The following is a 23,386-nucleotide window of genomic DNA, read 5'->3' as shown; positions in this document are numbered from 1 at the left end:
TTCTCTTAGGAAAATGGGAAATAATTCCAGATATTCCTTCACATTATCAACCTAGTTCTAATCTTTCATTCAAATTTTAAAATAATGTTGTTCTTGGGGCGCCTGGGTGGCGCAGTTGGTTAAGCGTCCGACTTCAGCCAGGTCACGATCTCGCGGTCCGTGAGTTCGAGCCCCGCGTCAGGCTCTGGGCTGATGGCTCGGAGCCTGGAGCCTGTTTCCGATTCTGTGTCTCCCTCTCTCTCTGCCCCTCCCCCGTTCATGCTCTGTCTCTCTCTGTCCCAAAAATAAATAAAAAAACGTTGAAAAAAAAAAAAATTAAAAAAAAAATAAATAAATAAAAAAAATAAATAAAATAATGTTGTTCTTTAAGAGGTATGAAGCAATCATTTTTTTAACTTATTTTCTTTAATGTTTATTTATTTTTGAGAGAGAGAGACAGAGTGTGAGTGGGGGAGGTGCAGAGAGAGAGAGAAACACAGAATCCAAACTGGGTTCCAGCCTCTGAGCTGTCAGCACAGAGCCTGATCATGACCTGAACCAGAGTCAGATGCTTAACCGACTGAGTCACCCTGGACTCAATCTTTTTTTTTTTTTTTTTTTTTTGCAGTGGAAAGATTATATGAAATATGTAGCCAAAAAGAAAAAAAAAAAGATATCAAAAGATAAAGATCCACAACCTGTCCACTAGATAGATACTGAAATCTGTTGGTCAAACCATTTGCCAAATGGAGTTCTCTATTATCATTGTAATAAAAAGAAAAAATGATTGAGTGAAACAACTGGTAATAAAACATATGTAACATCTTAAGTAAAGTATCAAATAACACTTGTATAAGGCTGACACGTCTTCAAACAACTCAGGTATTAGTGTCACTCATAACCAGTTAGTTACCACAGTAGCTTCTTTGGGTTTCTGTTTATTTTTGTGCTCTGATTGGCTGGCTATAGATTGGAGGTTCCTAAAACCCTCTCTTTGGGTTCAATTTATTTGCTACAGAGCAGCTTACAGAACTCAGAGAAACATTTTATTTACTTGATTGCTGGTTTTTTATAAAAGGATATAACTCAGGAACAGCCAAATGGAAGAGATGTGCAGGGCAAGATATGGAGAAGGCAAAGGGCATGAAGCTTCTGCAGCTTCCATGTTCTGAGTGTTCCACTCCTCCCAGATCTCCATGTGGGCACCAATCCAGATGCTCTCCGAAGGACCCCATCCTTTTGAGTTTTTATGAAGGCTTATTTACATAGTCATGATTGCTTAGCTTATTGGCGGTTGGTGACTGTATCGTCCTCTAGGTCCTCTCCCCTCCCTGAAGGATGTTGGTGGGGTAGGGGTTGAACTTAAAGTTCCAGCCTTCTAATCACATGGTTGGATCCTCTGGTAACCAGCCCCCATCCTTAGGTTACCTAGGTTCTTGCCAAAAGTCACTCCATCAACATAGCAAGAGACACCTTTGTGACTCTCACCACTTAGGAAATTCTAAGAGTTTAGGAGCTCTCTGCCAGAAATGGGTGAAGATCAAGTATATATTCTTATCATAAATCACAGTATCACATCTAAACCTTTAGATTTACTCTCTGCCAGTCTGATAAGTGACAGGGATAAAATGAAAATATATAAATGATTTTGATAAAGTTTTCTCTTCTAGGTCTTTCCATTCATACCTTCCATGGGAACTTCTTTGTTCGGTCAACAGACTTACTGTCTTTGCCTAATGTAAACCCAGATGCTGGGTATGCAGTACAGATGTCAGTGGAAGAGAGTCTTACTGACACTCAGTTGGTTTCCTTTCAGTCTGCACTCTTGTATACATCCAGCAAAGGTAAGGTGGGGTGTTTTGAGTGGGGGGAGGTGTGGATTGTTGTTGTTGTTGTTGTGGCAAAGGCATATAACATGAGATCTATGTTTTAAGAGATTTTTAGGTCTACAATCCAGTATTGTTAACTATAAATACAATGTGTTGCAGCAAAGGGAAATTTTTAAAATTTGGTCACGTATTCGTTGGCTTAGAATAATCTCCCTTACTTTTGGAGGTATTCATTTCTCTTAAACCAAAAGAATATATTTCTGATCTTAAGAGATTTGTTGCTATCCTTGGTAAAGCCAAGATGTGTGATTTTTATTTTCCTTAACCAATCGTATTTAACAGATATTTATTGAGAGTCTACTTAGTGTAAGGCTTACTGTTTAGAAAAATTCTTGGTATTTCCAGGTTGCTTTTCAGAAAGATGTTACCAATCTGTGGTCTTAGCAAGTGCCCTTTTCATTTTAGCCTTTGTGTGTGTGTGTGTGGTGTGTGTGTGTTTAGTTATTGTTGCTGATATGATAGGCTAAACATTATATGTCTTCTTTTGGCTATCATTATTCTGGTCTAGAATAGAAAATCTAAACAGTGTTACCCTTTATTGCAGATAGTTCTTCTTTCTAAAAGTAATTTCTATGAGCTCCTTATATGTACCTGTTCATTGGTCTTCATGTGTCCATATAGGTTGTAATATGGATATCATCTCTAGTTTTTTTATTTGTTCTTTTACTTTAGTGTTCCAGATCTTGCTGATTAGAAAATTTTAAAAAATTAGCTTGATATTTGATGCTTCCCAAAAGGTTTTCATTTTTATTTCTGTATTTATTGATTTTTATTATTGTGGGTAATAATTACCAAAAAAAAATATTAGTCGATTTCTTTTAAATTTTTTTCTGTGGTTAAAGAGGAAAGTATAAGATTTCTCTAGACTTTAAATATCAAAACAGACTCTAGAATACATGTGGAAGGTAGTGTTTTTTAAGTTTATTTTTGGGAGAGAGAGAGAGCATGAGCGAAAATGAAGGGGGGACAGAGAATCTGAAGTGGGCTCTGCACTGGCAGAGAGGAACCTGCTTGGGATTCTCTCTCTCTCTCTCTCTCTCTCTCTCTCTCTCTCTGCCCCTTCCCCACTTGTGCTCTCTCTCTCAAAATAAATAAACTTAAAAAAAAAAAAGAAAAAAGAAAGAAAGTAACCAAAAGGTTTAGAAAAGAAATTTTTAAGAAGCGAACATGTTACCATAATTTATGATTCCTTTTCAGTAATAACTTGAACAAAAAGAATTTTATAGTCAAAAAATGAAAGAAATAAAAGTTAATAGAGTTTTTACTCATTAAGGCTTTGAAACTATTTCTGCTTATTAAATAATCTTTTTGGTTCTAAATTGAAAAGAAGTGATTTTTCCAAGAGACTTGCATACAAGTTTTTAAATATAAGTTGTCCCTTACTGTCATTTATATGTTTTCCCCAAAGGTGAAAGAAGAATTCGTGTTCATACTTTGTGTTTGCCTGTAGTTTCAACTCTGAATGAAGTCTTTCTTGGAGCTGATGTTCAAGCAATTGCAGGGTTATTGGCCAATATGGGTAAGAATTGTTATCACCTATTGTAAATACTTCACAAATAATAACATTAGAAAAATCTGGAGAGTTTTATTTTGCTTTAAATTTTTTCTTAAATTTACTTTTAGAGAGTGAGAGTGAGCGTAAGTGGTGGAGAGTGACAGAGGGAGAGAGAGAGAATCCCAAGCAGGCCCCACAGTCAGCAGGGAGCCCTGTGCAGCGCTCATCTCATGACCCTGGGGTCATGACTTGAGTCAAAATCAGCAGTCAGATGCTGAACCGACTAAGCCACCCAGGCACCCCTTATTTTTCTTGAAATAATTAGCTTTAGGGGCATCTGTGTGGCTCAGTCAGTTAAGTGTCCGACTTCGGCTCAGGTCATGATCTCCTGCCTAGTGGCTTCAAGCCCTGCGTCAGGCTCTGTGCTGACAACTTAGAGTCTGGAGTCTGCTTGGGATTCTGTGCCTCCCTCTCTTTCTGCCCCTTCCCTGCTCATGCTCTTTGTCTCTCTCTCAAAAATAAATAAACATTAAAAAATAAATAGTTAACTTTGAAGGTTTCATTGTTTTGGATTCTGTGTATGCCTCCTAAGTAACTACTTGAATGAAAGGAACTTTTTTTTTCTTTTATTTAAGCAGCTTTATTAAGATATAATTTATGTGCCATATCACTTAACCTATTTTAAGTCTGCAACTCTATTATCTATGATATATTTACTGAATTGTATGGCCATCACCTCAATCTAATTTTAGAACATTTTTATCATCCCAAAAAGAACCTTATGCCCATCAGCAGTAACTGCCCACTTCCTCTTTTTATCCCTCACCAGCTTTAGGCAACTACTAAACTGCTTCCTGTTTTATAATCTGCCTGTGGTGAATTTAAATAACCATATTTTACTAAATGTTCAATACTAAAGGTTAATAGCTTTCTTATGAGGTCTGTAACTTGGATTGCAAGAGACAGTGAAGTTATGTAAAGATCATTATTCTTGGAGTCATGGAATTTGAGATTGAAAACCAGTTTACTTTTCACACATAAGTTTGCATTCTTGGCCAGATCACCTGAGCTAGAATTTATTTATTCATACCTTCAGTTCTTTACTTCTGTCTCAGACATAGTTTAGTTGCCTCCTTGATTTTTTGTTGTTGTTTTTGCTTTTTTTTCTCCTGGAGGAAAGATGTCGTTCGGTCCATTTACTTCAAACTCAAATCTGTCTATGATAAGGGTGATTACTTTTTTTTTTTATTTCCTATTGGTAAATTCTTTTTTTTTTTTTTTTTTAAGTTTATTTTGAGAGAGAGAGAGTGAGCACGCATGAGCAAGGGAAGGGCAGAGAGAGAGGGAGAGAGAATCCCAAGCAGGCTCCACACCATTATCAAGGAGCCCATCTTACGGTTCTAGCTCATGAACCGTGAGATCATGACCTGAGCCAAAATCAAGAATTGTATGCTTAACTGATTGAGCCACCCAGGTGCCCCAGCAAATTTTTTCTTTAACGAAGACTGATGAAGGCCAACCCCATTTTAGTTAGTCTCATATGCTGTTGAAAGTTAAAGATTGTGGGGGCGCTTGGGTGGCTCATTCGGTTGGGCGTCCGACTTTAGCTCAGGTCATGATCTCGCGGTCCATGAGTTGGAGCCCCGCGTCGGGTTCTGGGCTGATGGCTCGGAGCCTGGAGCCTGCTTCCGATTCTGTGTCTCCCTCCCTCTCTGCCCCTCCCCCGTTCATGCTCTGTCTCTCTCTGTCTCAAAAATAAATAAACGTTAAAAAAAAAAAAAAAAAAAAAGTTAAAGATTGTGACCTAAGAAATTTGAGGGTCATTGCCTTTATATTTTGTTCAACTAATACTTTTTAGTAACAGTATGACGAATATTATCTTTATTATCATCAGCAAGAACTATATATTAGGTGGTATTTGTAGGTTTGAAAAAATCTGCACAATGGTTTGCTTCACAAAAAGTATTGGTTTTGGGGCGCCTGGGTGGCGCAGTCGGTTAAGCGTCCGACTTCAGCCAGGTCACGATCTCGCGGTCCGTGAGTTTGAGCCCCGCGTCAGGCTCTGGGCTGATGGCTCGGAGCCTGGAGCCTGTTTCCGACTCTGTGTCTCCCTCTCTCTCTGCCCCTCCCCCGTTCATGCTCTGTCTCTCTCTGTCCCAGAAATAAATAAAAAACGTTGAAAAAAAAAAAAATTAAAAAAAAAAAATTAAAAAAAAAAAAAAGTATTGGTTTTGTTACTAAATTTGGTTGATAGCATTATGGACATTTTTTCACATTTTATAAATTTTTTTTTTTAAAAATTTATAAATTTTTTTCACATTTGATAAAGATTTTATCAAAATCTTTAAAATCAGGATGTCTTCAATTGAAGTCTTAAGAGTTAACTGTTAATCGCTTCTCGGCCTTTTGGCTAAGATCAAGTGAAGAGTTAACTGTTGATCAGGTGACAGTGGTCTTTATTCTTTCTTGGCTATATACAAATTTGGTTATAGCAGTTAATAACATCACTTTATTGATTGTATTTTAATGTTTATTTTTGAGAGAGAGAGAGAGAGGCCAGGAGTGGGGAGGGGCAGAGAGAGAGAGAGAGGTAGAGAAAGAATCCCAAGCAGGCTCTCTGCTGTCAGGGCAGAGCCCGATGTGGGGCTTGAACCCACGAACCGTGAGATCATGATCTGAGCCAAAGTTGGACGCTTAACCAATTGAGCCACCCAGACACCCCAGTATTTATTGTATTTTTGATATCACATGAATTGAGGTGTTTTTTTTTAAGCTTATTTATTTTGAGGGAGAGAGAGCTCAAGGAGTAGGGGCAGAGAGAGAGAGGGAAAGAGAGGATCCCAAGCAGGCTCCATGCCATCAGCAGAGAGCCCCACGCAGGGCTCAATCTTAAGAACCGTGAGATCATGACATAAGCCGAAATCAGGAGTCAGATGCTTAACCAACTGATCCACCCAGGTGCCCCAACATAAATTTAGTTAGTTAGTTAGTTAGTTAATTTATTATTTTTTAATGTTTATTTACTTAATTTTGAGAGAGACAGAGTGTAAGTAGGGTAAGGGCAGAGAAAAAGGGAAACACAGAATCCAAAGCAGGCTCCAGGCCCCAAGCTAACAGCACAGAACCTCATGCAGGTTTCAGACACAGGGACCACAAGATCATGACTTGAGCTGAAGTTGGACGCTCAACCGACTGAGCCACCCACATGCCCCTTAACTTTTTTTAATGTTTAATTTTGAGACAGAGAGAGAGAGAGAGCCAGAACATGAGCAGGGGAGGGGCAGAGAGAGAGAGAGGGAGGCCCAGAATCTGAAGCATACTTCAAGCTGTCAGCACAGAGCCTGATGCAGGGCTCAAACTCAACAGCTGTGAGATCATGACCTGAGCCGAAGTCGGATATTTAACTGACTGAGCCACCCAGGTGCCCCATGAATGTAGTTTAGTTGTAGTTTAAGAACTCTCTAAAACAATTATGTGCTTTTAGTGTTTAAATTTTTCTTCAGGGGAAAAATTTTTTTTCCAGTATGCTGAAATGCATGTAAACAGAGTGGCATGACAGGTGATGAGAGGCATCTAAGTAGCTAAGAGCTCTTGCAATAAATATAGGGTAAAATTCTCTGTGAAGAAAGCATGTGCTTTAGTTGCAGACTTTTTTCTTTTTCTGTAGTATGTAAATAAAATGGTGGATTACTACTAATAACATCTTAGATTTGGGGTACCTGGGTGGCTCACTTGGTTGAGTTTGTAACCCTTGATCTCCAGGTTATGAGTTCAAGCCCCACATTGGGAGTAGAACTTATTTAGAAAGAATATTTCAAAATAACATCTTAGATTGAACAAAGAACAGTTTTGCCATTTTACAGGTAAGGAAACATACTCATGAGGGTTAGATTCCTTGCCATATTGTCTTACAGTTAGGAAATAGAGAAGCATTTCAGCCAACTTTGATTTGACTCTTCAGACGATGTACTTTGAGCTACTATGCTTGTCTCCTTGTGTATGTGATACATTGGAGAAGGAATTTGTATAATAAAAAAAAAAATCTCTTCTATCTGTAACAGTGGGATAGAAGTGGGATAGCTAAACTTCTATCTTCTCTCTTGTTTGTTCCTGCCTTCCATCTGTTAGCTGTTGACAGGTCTGTGACTGCCAGTCTGAGTGATGCTCGGGATGCCCTAGTGAATGCCGTCATAGACTCTCTTTCAGCTTATCGTTCTTCAGTCCTAAGTAACCAGCAGCCTGGACTCATGGTTCCTTTTTCTTTGCGGCTTTTCCCACTCTTTGTGTTGGCTCTCCTTAAACAGGTAAGAGAGTTAAACCCAGAAACTAAGACAATAATGTCATTAGCCCAAGTTTTTATCCTGTGAACCACTAAACATTGTATGTATAACTTTAAGTCAGTTAAGTTTTCTAAGCACAGGGATCCTGGCTTTTATTGGAACCTTGAAAAAATTTGTAACCCAAAAAAGTTTAAAAATACTGATTTAAAGGGTGTGCCTTATTTGTAAGAGATGTTCACAAGGTATCACTTAAGTTATCAAAGATGTAAGTGATGTAAGTAATGATCAGTTTTCCAAAACAATCTTTTATTGCTAGAGCAAGAAGTCACACATGAAACTCTTCTTTTGGCTTTTTCTTGCTCCCTACAGTATCTCAGCCACATACTACTAAATCTTAGCTATGCCTTCTCATACCTGTGCCATGGGCTGCATTGCACTTTCCTCTTACTGTGTTTGAGCTCAAATGTTATCTCTCTAGCAGTTGCCTTTCCTTCTATGGTCCTGTAGAGTTTTTCATTTGATATTGTTATTTAATGATCTCCCCTGCCTGCCCTTTACCCATACCACTGGCTCCCCCTGCCCCGCTCTCCAAAAAAGAAAGGAAACTCTGGGTTGGTGGAGGAGACTTATTTTTCCAGGGTACAAAATCCAATGTCCAAGCTTATGTACTTACTGTAACTTTCCCTTGTAAGTTTTATTAAAAAGCTCATGTTAATAAATCACTTAGGGTTACATCCCAGATTTCAAAACTGATCAAAACTACTCTGGATTGGGGCGCCTGGGTGGCGCAGTCGGTTAAGCGTCCGACTTCAGCCAGGTCACGATCTCGCGGTCCGTGAGTTCGAGCCCCGCGTCAGGCTCTGGGCTGATGGCTCGGAGCCTGGAGCCTGTTTCCACTTCTGTGTCTCCCTCTCTCTCTGCCCCTCCCCCGTTCATGCTCTGTCTCTCTCTGTCCCAAAAAAAAAAAAAACTTAAAAAAAAAAAAAAAAACTACTCTGGATCTTGTCAATATGTATACTTTTCTGAACTCCAGGATCTACCTGTCTGGTGTATGTCATCTCTTCTTAGGTGAGAAGGGTAAACCCACTTACCCTAATAGGATGGCTTTTGGATCAGCTTCTAGTTTCTTTAACTCAAATTATGCATTTCTACTTCTGAATATAATGTAAATACATAGAAATTACATAAATACTTAAATTTTAACATTTAAAAATCTGAGCTTTTCCCTCTTCAGGTCTTTCTTTAATGCTGTCCTTTCGCTGAGGCCTGCCTTCCCTTACCTCCCCATTTAGTGTGCAACACTCTGTTACCATTCTAACCTACATTCTTTATCTGTCTTCCCTCCCTTATTTTTCCTCTAAAGCATTTAACACTGACATATCAGTATTTTGCTTATTTATTATTTACTCTTCTCTTACTAGGATTTTTTAGTTATAAGGACAGGGATTTTTATCTTTTTTGAAAAGTTTACCACTTTGTTTCAGCACTTAGAACAACAGTTCTTAGTACATAACAGGCTCTCAGAGTTATTGAATCAATAAATGAAATTTCCTTCTTCCATTTCCCATAATATTCTTTTTTCTTTCTTAGTGACTATCAACATACTAATTTAAAAAATCTTGAGGCGCCTGGCTGGCTTAGTTGGCGGAGTATGCAACTCTTGGTCTCATGGATTTGAGCCCCACAGTGGGCACAGAGCTTACTTTAAAAAATCTTAAGAGCCTTGGAGTGCCTAGGCTGGCTCGATCAGTAGAGCATGTGACTTTTGATCTTGGGGTTGTGAGTTGAAGACACACTTTGGGTGTAGAGATTACTTAAACAACAACAACAACAAAAAGCCTTAAGAGCCTTTCTGATCTTCAGCTTCCTTTGTTTATAGTTAGTACACTTGTTTTAAGGCATAATCTCATTGCTCCTAGCTCTCTGCCTCTTTCTACTACTTTCCATCAATAGGAATGCTTAAAACCTTTTTTTTTTTTTAAACATTTTATTTTTTTTTTAAGTAATGGCTACACCCAATTTGGGGCTTGAAATTAGAATCCTGAGGGGCGCCTGGGTGGCGCAGTCGGTTAAGCGTCCGACTTCAGCCAGGTCACGATCTCGCGGTCTGTGAGTTCGAGCCCCGCGTCAGGCTCTGGGCTGATGGCTTGGAGCCTGGAGCCTGGAGCCTGTTTCCGATTCTGTGTCTCCCTCTCTCTCTGCCCCTCCCCCGTTCATGCTCTGTCTCTCTCTGTCCCAAAAATAAATAAAAAACGTTGAAAAAAAAAAATTAAAAAAAAAAAAAAAAGAAATTAGAATCCTGAGATCAAGAGTTGCATGCTCCTACTGACTGAGTCAGCCAGGTACCCCAGGAATGCTTAAAACTTTACCTCGAAACTTTTAGTATTCTCTATGAAGCTAATAGATCAGTTACAATTCACTACAATAAAAACCAGTTACAACTCAGCAGTTCTTCCTGCCCACGGATCATGTCCCCGTGCTTTAATAAAATCACCTGTGGGAAAAAACAAAAACAAAAAACAGTTAAAACTCATTACTTATTAACTTTATTTTGCTAAGTAACTGTCCTCATTTGCATTATTGTATTATTATTTTTCCTAATTGATTTGTAAGCTTTATTGTATTGTTTATATAACTGAAGGAGAAACAAGGATAGTTAACCACCATTAGTCATCACCCAGCATTTATAAAACACAGGTCTTTGGTCCTTCATTTGTGTTTTCATTTTTTCATCTGCAATATAACCTTACTCATCTCATGGTATTATTTAGATTTTTATGTCACCATCATTCTATGGTAGAGTGTTTAGATCCATTTCACTGATTAGGAAACAGAGAGATCCAGTGACTTTGCCATGGTCAGGTAATTAATTTCTTCCAGGTGGGGCTATAACCACAATTTAATAGATTTGTGTGACTTCTTAAAAGATACTTTTAGGGGCGCCAGGGTGGCTCAGTCGGTTAAGCGTCTGACTTCAGCTCAGGTCACGATCTCACGGTCTGTGAGTCCGTGAGTTCGAGCCCCGCGTCGGGCTCTGGGCTGATGGCTCAGAGCCTGGAGCCTGCTTCCGATTCTGTGTCTCCTGCTCTCTCTGCCCCTCCCCTGTTCATACTCTGTCTCTCTCTGTCTCAAAAATAAATAAACGTTAAAAAAAAAAAATTTTTTTTAAAGATACTTTTAAAAGAATAATTAACAGTAAATTTGCTAATTCTGTCTGAAGATACTCTTTTAACATCTGAGTTGGAAAGCTTTGTTTATATTTGTTATTAAATACCCATTTTTTGGATGGGGGGTGGTTTTTTGTTATAGAAATCATTTCAGACTGGGACAAACGCACGTCTAGATGAACGCATTTTTGCCATGTGTCAAGTGAAAAATCAGCCATTGGTCTACCTTATGCTCACAACTCATCCCAGTTTGTATAGAGTTGACAATCTTTCAGATGAGGTAAGATTGATTACTTTTTTAGTGGCTTTTTCTTGGAGGTTTATAAGCCTAATTATATTGAGTCCATTGTAGAAATGAGGAAAGTTTTTATTCCTTCGCTAAGTCTTTGTAAGGAAATTTTGGTTTGGGGAAGCTCATGAGATAGTATCTCTTTTCTTACTAAATAATTATTTAAGATATTGAAGTAATACATTTCCTTAAGTTTGTTTAAGACAAATCTGTAAAGGGGCATCAGGGTGGCTCAAGTCAGTTAAGTGTCAAACTTCAGCTCAGGTCAGGATCTTGCGGTTCCTTACTTCGAGTCCCATGTCGGGCTCTGTGCTGACAGTTTGAAGCCTGGAGCGTGCTTCAGATTCTGTGTCTGTGTCTCCCTCTCTCTCTGTTCGCTGTCTCCCCCTCCCCCCTCTCCACCTCCCGCTCTATCTCTCAAAAATAAATAAACATTAAAAATTAAAAAAAAAAAAAAAAAGACAAATCTCTAAAGCGAATCTCCTAAATGTAAAGCCTATCTGATTTACTTATTTAAACAAATTGATCTGAAGGGAGTGTCCTGAGGGCGAAATTATATCTGAAAACCCCAGGTCAGTGTTTAGTACAGCAATATTATTGATTTAAAAAATATTTAAGTTGTAACATTATTTGTCCTTTTTTTTCCCCTTTCTTTCTTTTGAAGTTCCCACTGAGATATTATTATTTACCTGAGTTAAAGTCAGATGCATGAAAATATCAAATCATAATCTTTCTTTCTAAAATTGTGATCAAGTTAGGATATATATATGTACACACACACACATATATATGTATATACATGTATATATATGTATATATATATGTATATGTGTGTGTGTGTGTGTATAGGAAGCAATATTTTGGTTAAAAACCTTTCAAAGCTTAAAGAATTTACAATCTTGCATATATAAAGGACAAATTGCATATGAAATTTGAGGAGTCTTTGCATTGCCTCATTCTTTCATATGGGCCTTTACTTAGAAGACTAGAAAACATAGCCACTGATAGCTTCTTTTCTTTCCCACCAGAAAAAAGTCAAGATTATTTTTTTCTTTCATATTTGAAAACCTCTAGAAATTTCTAAATAGCTGTATTGAGGCAGTGCATGGTCTTTCTCCTGCTTTTCACATGCCCTAAGGCAAGAAGTCTTAAGGTAATATGGTTAATAGTCCCTGTTAGAATTAAAGCCTCATGGCTAGAGGGGAAATACCTCTTGGTAGGTCAGTATTTTATTTACTTCCTCCTTCTAAGGTTTAATCAAGTACCTAGATTAAATGGTTAAAAATTTTTGGGTCAAAAATTAAGTTATGAATATTTAAAGGTGTGTTTGTGTTTTCAGATAACAGTATGTCTATTAGAAATGAGAAACTTCCATTTCTGGCCTTAATAAATAAAAGATATGTCAAACTGAAAAGAACTATTAAGATATCATTTGCATTGGGCTTTTAATCCTCCCTCATTATGTACACATGACTTAAGCCACACAATCAGCCATTATTATTAACTAATTATACATAGATATTAGTTGCATTTATTGTATTTTATAATAGTTAAAATCAGAAGTTAATTTCGTTTTATTGGAATTCACAATGGGGTTTTTTTAGATAAGTGATAAATATTTCTTCATCTTCTTTATATTTAAATACAAATAACTGATTTACCTAAGTAAGTTTCAAAGTCTTGGAATTAACATTGGAATTAAAATTTTAATTGTGACTCCAGATTACCATGTCAACAAAAATTTTTGGAATTCAAAGGTTTGGTCAGAGGCCAGGGAAAGCTTTAGTGTTAAACACTTTACAAACCAGGAGATGCAGCCTTCCAAACAGAAGTACACTCTGAAGGAGGAAGGATTTCAGCTCAGGGTTACGTAGGCACAAACTGCAAGTTCTGGGTTCTTATTAGGAGTTGGTCAGACTGAGGTCCCAAACTGCGACTTCAGGAGCAGGTTGACAAGCAGGATACAATTTAGTGTTTCTGGTAGCAGCTTCAGGATATGGCAGCTGCTGGAGAGTGTGATAAGATTTGTGGCAGGGTCAGCAAATTTTCCTGAATTTTATGTGGGCTTGTCAACTCAGGCTGTGTTGACTAGTTTTGTTCCTCAATGATCATTTGGCCTGATAAAAATTTTAGCTTTTCTGGGATGCTTGGGTGGCTCATTCGGTTAAGTGTCTGATTCTTGGTTTTGTGTGCTCTCTCTCCCTCAAAATAAATAAACTTTAATAAAACAAAATAAAATTTTAGCTATTCTCCTTTGACATGAAGGAACCCATCTTGTCTGTTAGCCATTGTCTAATTATTGGGGTATTTTGTTCTCAATTATTATCTAGTAAAAGCTTTAACTTTTGGGGGCACCTGGGGTGCTCATTTGGTTAAGCATCTGACTTCGGCTCAGATCATGATCTCATGGCTCTAGAGTTCAAGCCCCGTATGGGGCTCTGTGCTGCCAGCTCAGAGCCTGGAGCCTGCTTGGGATTCTGTGTCTCTTTCTCTGCCCCTCCTCTGCTCGTTCTCTCTCTCTCTCTTTCAAAAATAAATAAATGGTAAAAAAAAAAAAAAATAGTCTTTTAAATAATAAAAAATAAAAGCTTTAACTTTTCTGTCTAATTTCTCAGGGAGCACTCAACATCAATGATCGCACCATACCTCAGCCGCCTATTCTTCAGCTTTCCGTGGAGAAGCTGAGCAGGGATGGAGCTTTCCTCATGGATGCAGGCTCTGTGAGTTAGTCTGACTGATCTGGATCATTCCCTCCATGTACTAGTACACATTCATTCCCTGTAATATCTTCTTTTTTGGGGGCAGATCATATGCTATTTAATCTCTATTTTTGTGTGAGCCACGTTCTCCCTTCATAGCCTCTTTTCATGCCAAGCATAAAATGTCTCATCATGCTTAAAACTGATTATTATTAGTTCATTTGAAGTCAGTACAATTTCACTAACCATATTTATTATTTTGATCTTTTAAATCACACTCAGTGCTGGGAGTGCCTGGGTGGCTCAGTCGGTTGAGCCTCCAACGCTTGGTTTTGGCTCAGGTCATGATCTCACAGTTCCCTGAGTTCCAGCCCCACATCTGGCTCTGTGTTGACTACAGAGTCTGCTTAGGATTCTCTGTCTCCCTCTCTCTCTGTCCCTCCCCTGCTCATGCTCTCTTGCTCTCAAAATATATAAATAAACTTAAAAAAAAACACAAAAGTATACTCAGTGGTAAAGGTTAGTCAGCAGCAGACTGTTAAATGCCCATCTCAAAATAATTTTCTTCCTGTCCTCAGGTATTGATGCTTTGGGTTGGAAAAAATTGTGGACAAAATTTTCTCAGCCGAGTTCTAGGAGTTCAAAACTATGCATTAATTCCACAAACTATGGTAAGAATTTATTAGAGTGATTTGAGTAGACTTAAAGGGCATTTCAAATGTGGCAAAATCATGAACATCCCATTTTAAATCAAAGTTTTTCCAGAAAATAAAATGCTGCCACAGATTATGTTTCCCTTCTAATTGGGAACATAAAATAGTCATTTTATGTTTTAAAGGCATTCTTTGGATTATTTTGCATCAATGACTTAGTTGTTCTTATGTGTCTATGACAATAGACTATTTTAGGAAGAAAGTAATGAATTTAGTTAATGCCCCCCCCCAAAAAAAAAGAAATAGTTTTCTAGAATTAGTGTTAATGTTGTAGTTTTTGTGTTTTTGGCAAGTGATTTCATTGATCTATGACAAGGTCCTTTTAACTGCTGCTTTAGAGTAAGAACTGATCTAATTGCCACACAAGCAAATAACTTGTGATCAGTGTCAGTTGGATTAATATTTACTATTGAAGAAAATAACAATAAACTCTGTCAATAGCTCTGTCACCTTGGACAAGTCACTTACACCATACACAAAAATAAACTCAAAATGGATGAAAGAACTAAATGTAAGGCAGGAAGCCATCAAAATCCTCAAGGAGAAAGCAGGCAAAAACCTCTTTGACCTCGGCCTCAGCAACTTCTTACTCAACACATCTCTGGAGGCAAGGGAAACAAAAGCAAACATGAACTATTGGGACCTCATCAAAATAAAAAGCTCCTACACCACAAAGGAAACAATCAGCAAAACGAAAAGGCAACCAACGGAATGGGAGAAGATATTTGCAAACAACATTATTAGATAAAGGGTTAGTATCCAACATCCGTAAAGAACTTCTCAAACTCAACACCCAAAAAACAAATAATCGAGTGAAGAAATGGGCAAAAGACATGAATAGACACTTCTCCGAAGAAGACATCCAGATGGCCAACCGACACGTGAAAAAATGCTCAACATCACTCATCATTAGGGAAATACAAATCAAAACCACAATGAGATACCACCTCACACCTGTCAGAATGGCTAACATCAACAACTCAGGCAACAACAGATGTTGGCGAGGATGAGGAGAAAGAGGATCTCTTTGCATTGTTGGTGGCAATGCAAGCCGAGGCAGCCACTCTGGAAAACAGTATGGAGTTTCCTCAAAAAATTAAAATTAGAACTACCCTACAACCTAGCAATTGCACTACTAGGTATGTATCCAAGAGATACAGGTATGCTGTTTCGAAGGGGCACATGCACCCCAAGGTTTATAGCAGCACTATCAACAATAGCCAAAGTATGGAAAGAGCCCAAATGTCCATGGATGGATGAATGGATAAAGAAGATGTGGTATATCTATACAATGGAGTATTACTCGGCAATCAAAAAGAATGAAATCTTGCCATTTGCAACTATGTGGATGGAACTAGAGGGTATTATGCTAAGCGAAATTAGAGAAAGACAACTATCATATGACTTCACTCATATGAAGACTTTAAGAGACAAAACAGATGAACATAAGGGAAGGGAAGCAAAAATAATATAAAAACAGGGAGGGGGACAAAACATAAAAGATTCTTAAATATGGAGAACAGAGGGCTACTGGAGGGGTTGTGGGAGGGGGGATGGGCTAAATGGATAAGGGGCATTAAGGAATCTACTCCTGAAATCATTGTTGCACTATATGCTAACTCACTTGGATGTAAATTTTAAAAAAATAAATGAAAATACAAAAAAGAAAAAAAAAAGAAGTTTGCCTAGCTCCTACTAGAAAATTGTGGTATACACACTCCCAGACCCTTTCCCTGAGACTTCCTAAATCAATATGTGCCGTTCAGCACAGGTGATTCATATACATGATAAACTTTGAGATGCATTAGATATATGACTCAAGTAAACTGTATATTGCTGATTTTTGTTTAATAGACAGACCTTCCGGAGCTTGATACACCAGAATCTGCCAGAATAATAGCATTCATCTCTTGGCTTAGAGAGCAGAGACCATTTTTCCCCATACTTTATGTGATAAGGTAAGTTGAATTTTTCATTTACTAATAGTGAAACAATGTGTTTAGCTTTGCAAGGACCTGTCTTGAATCATAGTTAAATGTGACCTATTGCTTACGCAAACCCTTTAGAAAAGAAAAAGAGGGGCACCTGGGTGGCTCAGTCGGTTAAGCGTCCGACTTGTCCGACTTCGGCTCAGGTCATGATCTCACAGCTCGTGAGTTCGAGCCCCGCATCGGGCTCTGTGCTGACAGCTCAGAGCCTGGAGCCTGTTTCGGATTCTGTGTCTCCCTCTCTCTCTGCCCCTAACCCACTCGCATTCTGTCTCTGTCAAAAATAAACATTAAAAAAAAAAAAAAAAAATTAAAAAAAAAAAAAAAAAAAAAAAAGAAAAGAAAAAGAATTTTCAATAAATATTACTAAATTATGCTTTATATCCAGTTACTAGTAAAAGTATGTTAAGAGGCACCTGGGTGTTTCAGTTGGTTAAGTTGGTTAAGTGTCTGACTTCAGCTCAGGTCACGATCTCAGGACCTGAATCCTGAGCTCAGGCTCGTGCATTCGAGCCCCACATTGGGCTCTCTGCCCCTCCCCCACTCGTGCTCTCACTCTTTAAAATAAATATATATATTTTAAAAAGTATGTTAAAAGCCTCACGACAAATCCACTGTTTATTTTACTATTACATTTTATCTAATGTATATATTTTTGTCTTTTATTCCTAAGGGATGAGAGTCCAATGAAAGCAAACTTCCTTCAAAACATGGTAGAAGACAGAACAGAATCTGCATTATCATATTATGAATTCCTCTTGCATATACAACAACAAGTAAATAAATGAACAAATGAAGATATTTGACTTATTTTTAAGGAAATTCATGATAATGTCGAACACCTGAGAATGTGTAATACCTTCCTTTTCTATTAGGTTTGTGGACTAATGTGATGATTATATGTTCTCACTGTGATTTCAACCAACTATAGCAAAATAAAGGACCACAGCAGAGAATCAAACATGCAACTCTGAAATACTATATTTTTCAAATCAAAATATATCTACGTATATTTGATTGGATACTTTTTTCCTTTGCTGCCAATAATGTTTGAGTTGTTGTGGATTGAAATAAGATGAGACAATATTGCAGAGGTAAAGTAAATTTTGTAAAATAAAGACTTCTGTGTTTCAAATACATTTTTCTCATTTTTTCCTGAAATTTTGGCTGCTACATTTAAAATTTCACAAGACTAAGTGTTGCAGGGACATTATAAATCCATTGATAATGATCTTTTTAACATCAAAAAAATTTTTCAGAAGTAAATACTACATAGAACTAGAACCCATCCCCACACCTGTTTTTTTTTTTTTTTTTTAAAGGAAGAAAAAGGATCATCATGTTAACTAAAACTAGAGTGAACTAACTCCAGTCTAGTTTGAGAAAAAAATATGAAATAATACAGTCAGGCTTTAAAATCTGTCAGTATTCTCTATGCTTGAAGAACAAAGTCACTTTGAAGTGAAATCTATAATTAAGTGGTTTTCCGATTTGACTGCAGAAGACTTGGGTGGACACACTATCCTATTCTGCAGTGAAAAGAATCAGCTGTCTTCATAAATACACTGAAACTGACAATGATAATAGGAAGATGAGAAACTTTGGTTGTCTTGATCCTTTAAGTAGGCTTTGTTTGGTACATTTCTGCTCTGATGTATAATAGAAGTGTTATATTGGTGAAATGATGAATTAAAAGAAATTAAAGGTTTTTAAAAATTCTGTCTCAAATGCTTAAGTAACATTTTTCTAAGGAGTTTAATTAAATTGGAAGCCGCTCGTAAGATATTTGTTCTTGGATATTAAAACTTATTAAAAGCATGAATGCTGCTGTTTGATTTGGTGGATATTAAGATTACACAAATTCACTACATTGAAGTTATGGTAGAAACTTGATTTCTCAACATGCTCAAGAGACTGCTTTTTTGATTGAGCCAGAGAAATATTATAGTCAAAACCATTAAGTGAATTTTGTTTACAAATAGGTAAATTATACATTTGTATATTTAAAGTGCTGTGATAGGACGTCTTTAAAAGATTTGGCCCATTTTTCACTGATTCACCTTGTCTTGTATGAACCTCTTAAAGTAAAAGTTCTTCATGTGTAATACTTGATGAAAAGATTTTTGTTTCTTTGTTTTAATGGGTTAGAAAAATGTGTTTACAATCTTGGTCTCATGATCACCAATGAAATAGTAACTTTCAGGTTTACATCAGTATGAGCTGACTTTAACTCAGTTAAAGGGATAGGGAAGAAGCAGGTCCCCATTAGAGTATATACTACGGCTTGCCTGCTGGATCAGAGTAATTGGGTTTTATAAAAATATCCTCTCCCTTAAGCAGTATTAAGGTTTATCTTCAATATGCAAGTGGTACATTGAACTGGAAAGTTTCTTAAAAACTGCTTCATGTATTAGGAAGCAAGTGTCATGTTGTAGCAAATTATGATAAATTTATGTTTTCCCCTCTTTTCAAGAAACAGAGTCATCCTTGTGCACTGATGTTTCTTAAAATAACTAAAATTCTCTTCTTAATGTGAATTGTAAATGTTGATATTTGTAGGTCCTTTCTTAAGAGTAGTGAAGAATCTTCCAGAGGGAAAAGTTTGTGCTTCTAGGGACAGTAATCTTCCTTGTGCCTCACTTCATCCCTAAGTGGGTATGACTTGTTATTGCCACATGCTTTGTTAGTATATTTCACAAATTTACTTTTTAAATTTTACTTTAAAAATTATTTTAGATAGTGTGTAATATGTGCAATCCAGAATAATTTTATAATAGGCAGGTCATAAAAACATAACTTTAGTTAAGATTCACAATATTTGTTCTCTGGATAATGAGGGAATGAATGAGCCTTTTGGAGATATTGATATTAAGCAATTATTTTTTGCTGTACTGAATGTGTTTGATTTTTTTTTTTTTTTGGCAGTAGAGCAGTACCTGCTATCTCATCTTGTATTACTTTTTGATGTAAAGCAACTAATATTTACACTATGCCATATTTTTTTTATTGTAGTTGTAAATTATGAAAGATCCTTGAATTTTCTACAGATCTACAACTACTAAAGTAACAGACAAGGGCAATCTTGGTATTTAAATCTGAGCATGGCAATTCTACCACAAAAAGTACTCTATTTTTCTAATTTCTAGGATTTTTAAAATAACATTTCTGTACGTGACATACTAATATTCGCTCAAGCTGTACCATTTTAGTTTGCATATATTTCATTGTTTTAATTTAATGTAATGTATTGAGTCTAACAGACTGTTTTACAATAATTAGAATTAAAGATTTATTTCTTCTAATTAAAGATGCATAACAGCTATTATCTAGGGGACCATCAAATGTGATTTCAAGATTTTGTTAACTATTTCAAATAAAATCCTTCTATAGAAATTTTTATTTTGTAAAGTAGTGTATAATATTGTAACATTAAGTTGTTCTCAAATTCACATATGTATTGATCTTCAATGTGCTGTGTTAAATCTTGCATCTCTTAAATATTAGAGACAAGATTTGTCTTCCTTTTTACAGTTTGTAATTTTCACTGTTTTATTCCTGTAAAAAAAAAAAAGTCATTTGTAACCCATGCAAATAATCATTTGAAATGTGCTAACTTATCAATTTGGCTATTCAATAAAGTTATTGAAAAAGCTTATATATAGTGACTCGTCATTTAAAGGGATATGGATAACTTGCCAGTTACTGAATTGTGTTATGTTGTACCCCCAAGTCATTGGAAGGCTATGGCTGAAAGTGGTTTGAATCTAATCTGGTGTTACAGTGGTCATAAGCCAGGGGCAGCCAACAGGTGTCTCAGTTGGTTAAGTGACCAACCTCAGCTCAGGTCGTGAGAGCCTGGAGCCTGTTTCCAATTCTGTGTCCCACTCTATTTCTGCCCCTCCCCTGCTTGCTCTGTCTCTGTCTCTCTCAAAAATAAATAAAAACTAAAAAAGAAATTATAGAGTGGTCATAAACTTAATTCTTTTTTTTTTTTAACGTTTATTTATTTTTTTTGAGACAGAGAGAGACAGAGCATGAACGGGGGAGGGTCAGAGAGAGAGGGAGACACAGAATCTGAAACAGGCTCCAGGCTCTGAGCTGTCAGCACAGAGCCCGATGCAGGGCTCAAACTCACGGAGTGCAAGATCATGACCTGAGCCGAAGTTGGCTGCTCAACCGACTGAGCCACCCAGGCGCCCCATAAACTTAATTCTTGATGCTCACTCTTCATAGATTTAAAGTTGGTGTTGTTTTTTTTTTTTAATTCTTGACAGGTTTCAAGTACTACTCCATTGACTTCTGGATCCTTTGGTTATCAGTAAAATGCCTACTGTCAGTCTAATTGTTACTTTGAAGATAATGTTAGCTTTCATGATTTTTCTTTTATCCTTAATATTCCTCAGTTTGGCTACTCTGAGTGTATTGTTTATCTTGCTAATTTTTCAGAGCACATTTTAATTTGAAAATCTTTGTATATCTTGATTTATGGAAAATTCTCTATTTCTTTAATTGAGGTATGATTGACATATAAAGCTATTTTCTTTTAAAAATATGCTTGTCATTTTCTCTATTCTTTTTTACTTCAGAATTCATACAAGATGTATCTTTTCACTAATTCCTCTTTTGACTATGTCCAGGTTGGACTTTTCATCTCATCTCATGAGTATTATATCTGCATACCTGTATTTTTCATTTCTAAGATTAATTTTTTTAATACCCGTCTGGTTTTGGTTGGTTTCTCCCTGTTTTTGCTCAGTAATGTATTCAGACTGTTCTATAAAATTCTTTCTGGGGAAATTCGCAATTTTTTAAGTTTTAATTCCAGTTATTTAACATACAGTATAATATTAGTTTCAGGTGCACCATACAGTGATTCAACAATTACATACATCACCCAATGCTCATCACAAGTGCCCTCCTTTTCCTCCTCCTCCTCTCCTCCTCCTCTTTCTCTTCCTTTTTCTCCTTTTTTTTAAAAAAAGTATTTTTTATTAGTATTTTTTTAAGTAATCTCTGCCCCCAGTGTGGAGCTTCATCTCAAGACCCCAAGATCGAGAGTCGCATGTTCTTCCGACTGAGCCAGCCAGGTGCCCCTCAACAAGTGCACTCCTTGTCCCCATCACCTATTTCACCTATACCCTCACCCCCCACAAATTCCAATTTTTTATTTGGTTGGTAGAATTTTTTTTTCATTAATTCATGTATTTTGAGAGAGAGGGAGAGAGAGCAGAGGAGGAGCAAAAAGGGAGATAATCCGAAAAAGGTTCTGCACTATCAGCGCAGAGCCCAACATGGGGCTCAAACCTTCAAACTGTGAGATCGTGATCTGAGCCAAGATCGAGTTGGACATGTAACTGACTGGGCCACCCAGGTGCCCCTGGCTGGCAGAATTTAAATGTAGTATTTATTCATGTTTGTTAGAATTTGAGTTTGTAGGTTACTGGAGTGGGAGAATTTTTGTTTTTGTTTTAGCTTATCTCTGTCCAAGTTCTCCATCCCTTCCTGCCCATCTAAGGGGTTTTTTAGTTGAATTTTCTGGCCCCTTCCCCAAGACTAGGGGTCATAGTAGTGTCCTGCAATGATTTGGGGCTATCGCCCACCAGCAGTGGGAAGACTAGTTGTTGTCCTCTCTTCTGCTGAACTTAAAAGCTCAAGTTCAAGGCTATGTGGGTCAATAGCAAATGATATTTTGAATAATTTTTGGAGGGAAAGCTTACCTCAAGCAGTGAGTCCTGTTTGTCCCTATGTGTTTGTTATGTGGAGCGCTTCCAGTGCTTTTTAGCCCATAGAATGTGCTACCGTTGCCTGCTCATGGACCTGCTGCCTAACAGGCCCAATGTTAGCTCTGCAATGTTGCATTTTGGTCTGCTGTTTCTCTTGTTTTTTTTTTTTTTTTTTTTAATGTTTATTTATTTTTGACAGAGACAGAGACAGAATGCGAGTGGGTTAGGGGCAGAGAGAGAGGGAGACACAGAGGCAGAAGCAGGCTCCAGGCTCTGAGCTGTCAGCACAGAGCCCGACGCAGGGCTCGAACTCACGAGCTGTGAGATCATGACCTGAGCCGAAGTCAGATGCTCAACCGACTGAGCCACCCAGGTGCCCCTGTTTCTCTTGTTTTTGAGTCTAGTTATTTGTTTTTCTCCCTTGACATTTTTAGCTATTATTTCTGTGTGGAGTAGAGAGGAGTCCAAGGATCAACTAACTGCCTAAATTTATCCCCCGGAAACTGAATTCCAGTTTTATCACTTATGACTCAATCTTTTCAGCTGTGTATCTACATTTTATCAATCAAGTATTATTAGTAGCCTGCCTAAACAATGCTTCTAGCATCAAATAAAAATTATACATAAGACTCATTGAAAATGGCATGTTTTGGGGCACTTGGGTGGCTCAGTCGGTTAAGCATCTGACTTCAGCTCAGGTCATAAACTCTCGGTGCTTGAGTTCGAGCCCCACACCGGGCTCTGTGCTGACAGCTCAGAGCCTGGAGCCTGCTTCAGATTCTGTGTCTCCCTCTCTGTTCCTCCCCCAGTCACACACACACACAGACACACACACAGACACACACACACACACTCTCTCTCAAAAATAAAGATTTAAAAAAATTTTTTAAAAATGCCTTCTTTTGATACTTCCTCTAAAAGAAACATTTCTGCAACTATTCACGTAAGTGTAATCTAGTGCTGTCAGTGCTAGATTTGTGGCAAAGTGGTAAGTTTTTTAAAGTTAATTTATGTATTGTGGGAGGAGGGGCAGAGAGAGGGAGAGACAGAGTCCCAAGCAGGCTCTTTGCTGTCAGCACAGAGCCCAACATGGGGCTGCAATCCACAAACACTGAAAAAAAATCAAGGCAGACGCTTAACCCAGTCACCCAAAGCGCCCAAAAT

General features: G+C 37.4%; 1 protein-coding gene across 3 annotated transcripts in view; it reads left to right on the top strand.

The window, feature by feature from the left end:
- Positions 1 to 20,154, top strand: part of SEC24A (SEC24 homolog A, COPII coat complex component) — a 71,855-nt gene extending 51,701 nt beyond the window's left edge. For all 3 annotated transcript variants that reach the window (XM_058736215.1, XM_058736197.1, XM_058736208.1), the window contains 8 exons: positions 1,650 to 1,823; positions 3,277 to 3,387; positions 7,492 to 7,667; positions 10,953 to 11,090; positions 13,715 to 13,819; positions 14,377 to 14,469; positions 16,366 to 16,469; positions 17,173 to 20,154. In XM_058736215.1, coding sequence (XP_058592198.1) covers positions 1,650 to 1,823; positions 3,277 to 3,387; positions 7,492 to 7,667; positions 10,953 to 11,090; positions 13,715 to 13,819; positions 14,377 to 14,469; positions 16,366 to 16,469; positions 17,173 to 17,287 — 1,016 coding nt within the window. In that variant the 3' untranslated portion in view covers positions 17,288 to 20,154. The remainder of the gene's footprint in view (positions 1 to 1,649; positions 1,824 to 3,276; positions 3,388 to 7,491; positions 7,668 to 10,952; positions 11,091 to 13,714; positions 13,820 to 14,376; positions 14,470 to 16,365; positions 16,470 to 17,172) is intronic.
- The last annotated feature ends 3,232 nt before the right edge of the window (positions 20,155 to 23,386 follow it).

Source organism: Neofelis nebulosa, chromosome 1, assembly GCF_028018385.1.
Source record: "Neofelis nebulosa isolate mNeoNeb1 chromosome 1, mNeoNeb1.pri, whole genome shotgun sequence".
Lineage (NCBI taxonomy): Eukaryota > Metazoa > Chordata > Mammalia > Carnivora > Felidae > Neofelis > Neofelis nebulosa.
Note: the sequence above shows the minus strand (reverse complement) of the source record. Positions and strands in the feature narration are given on the sequence as shown.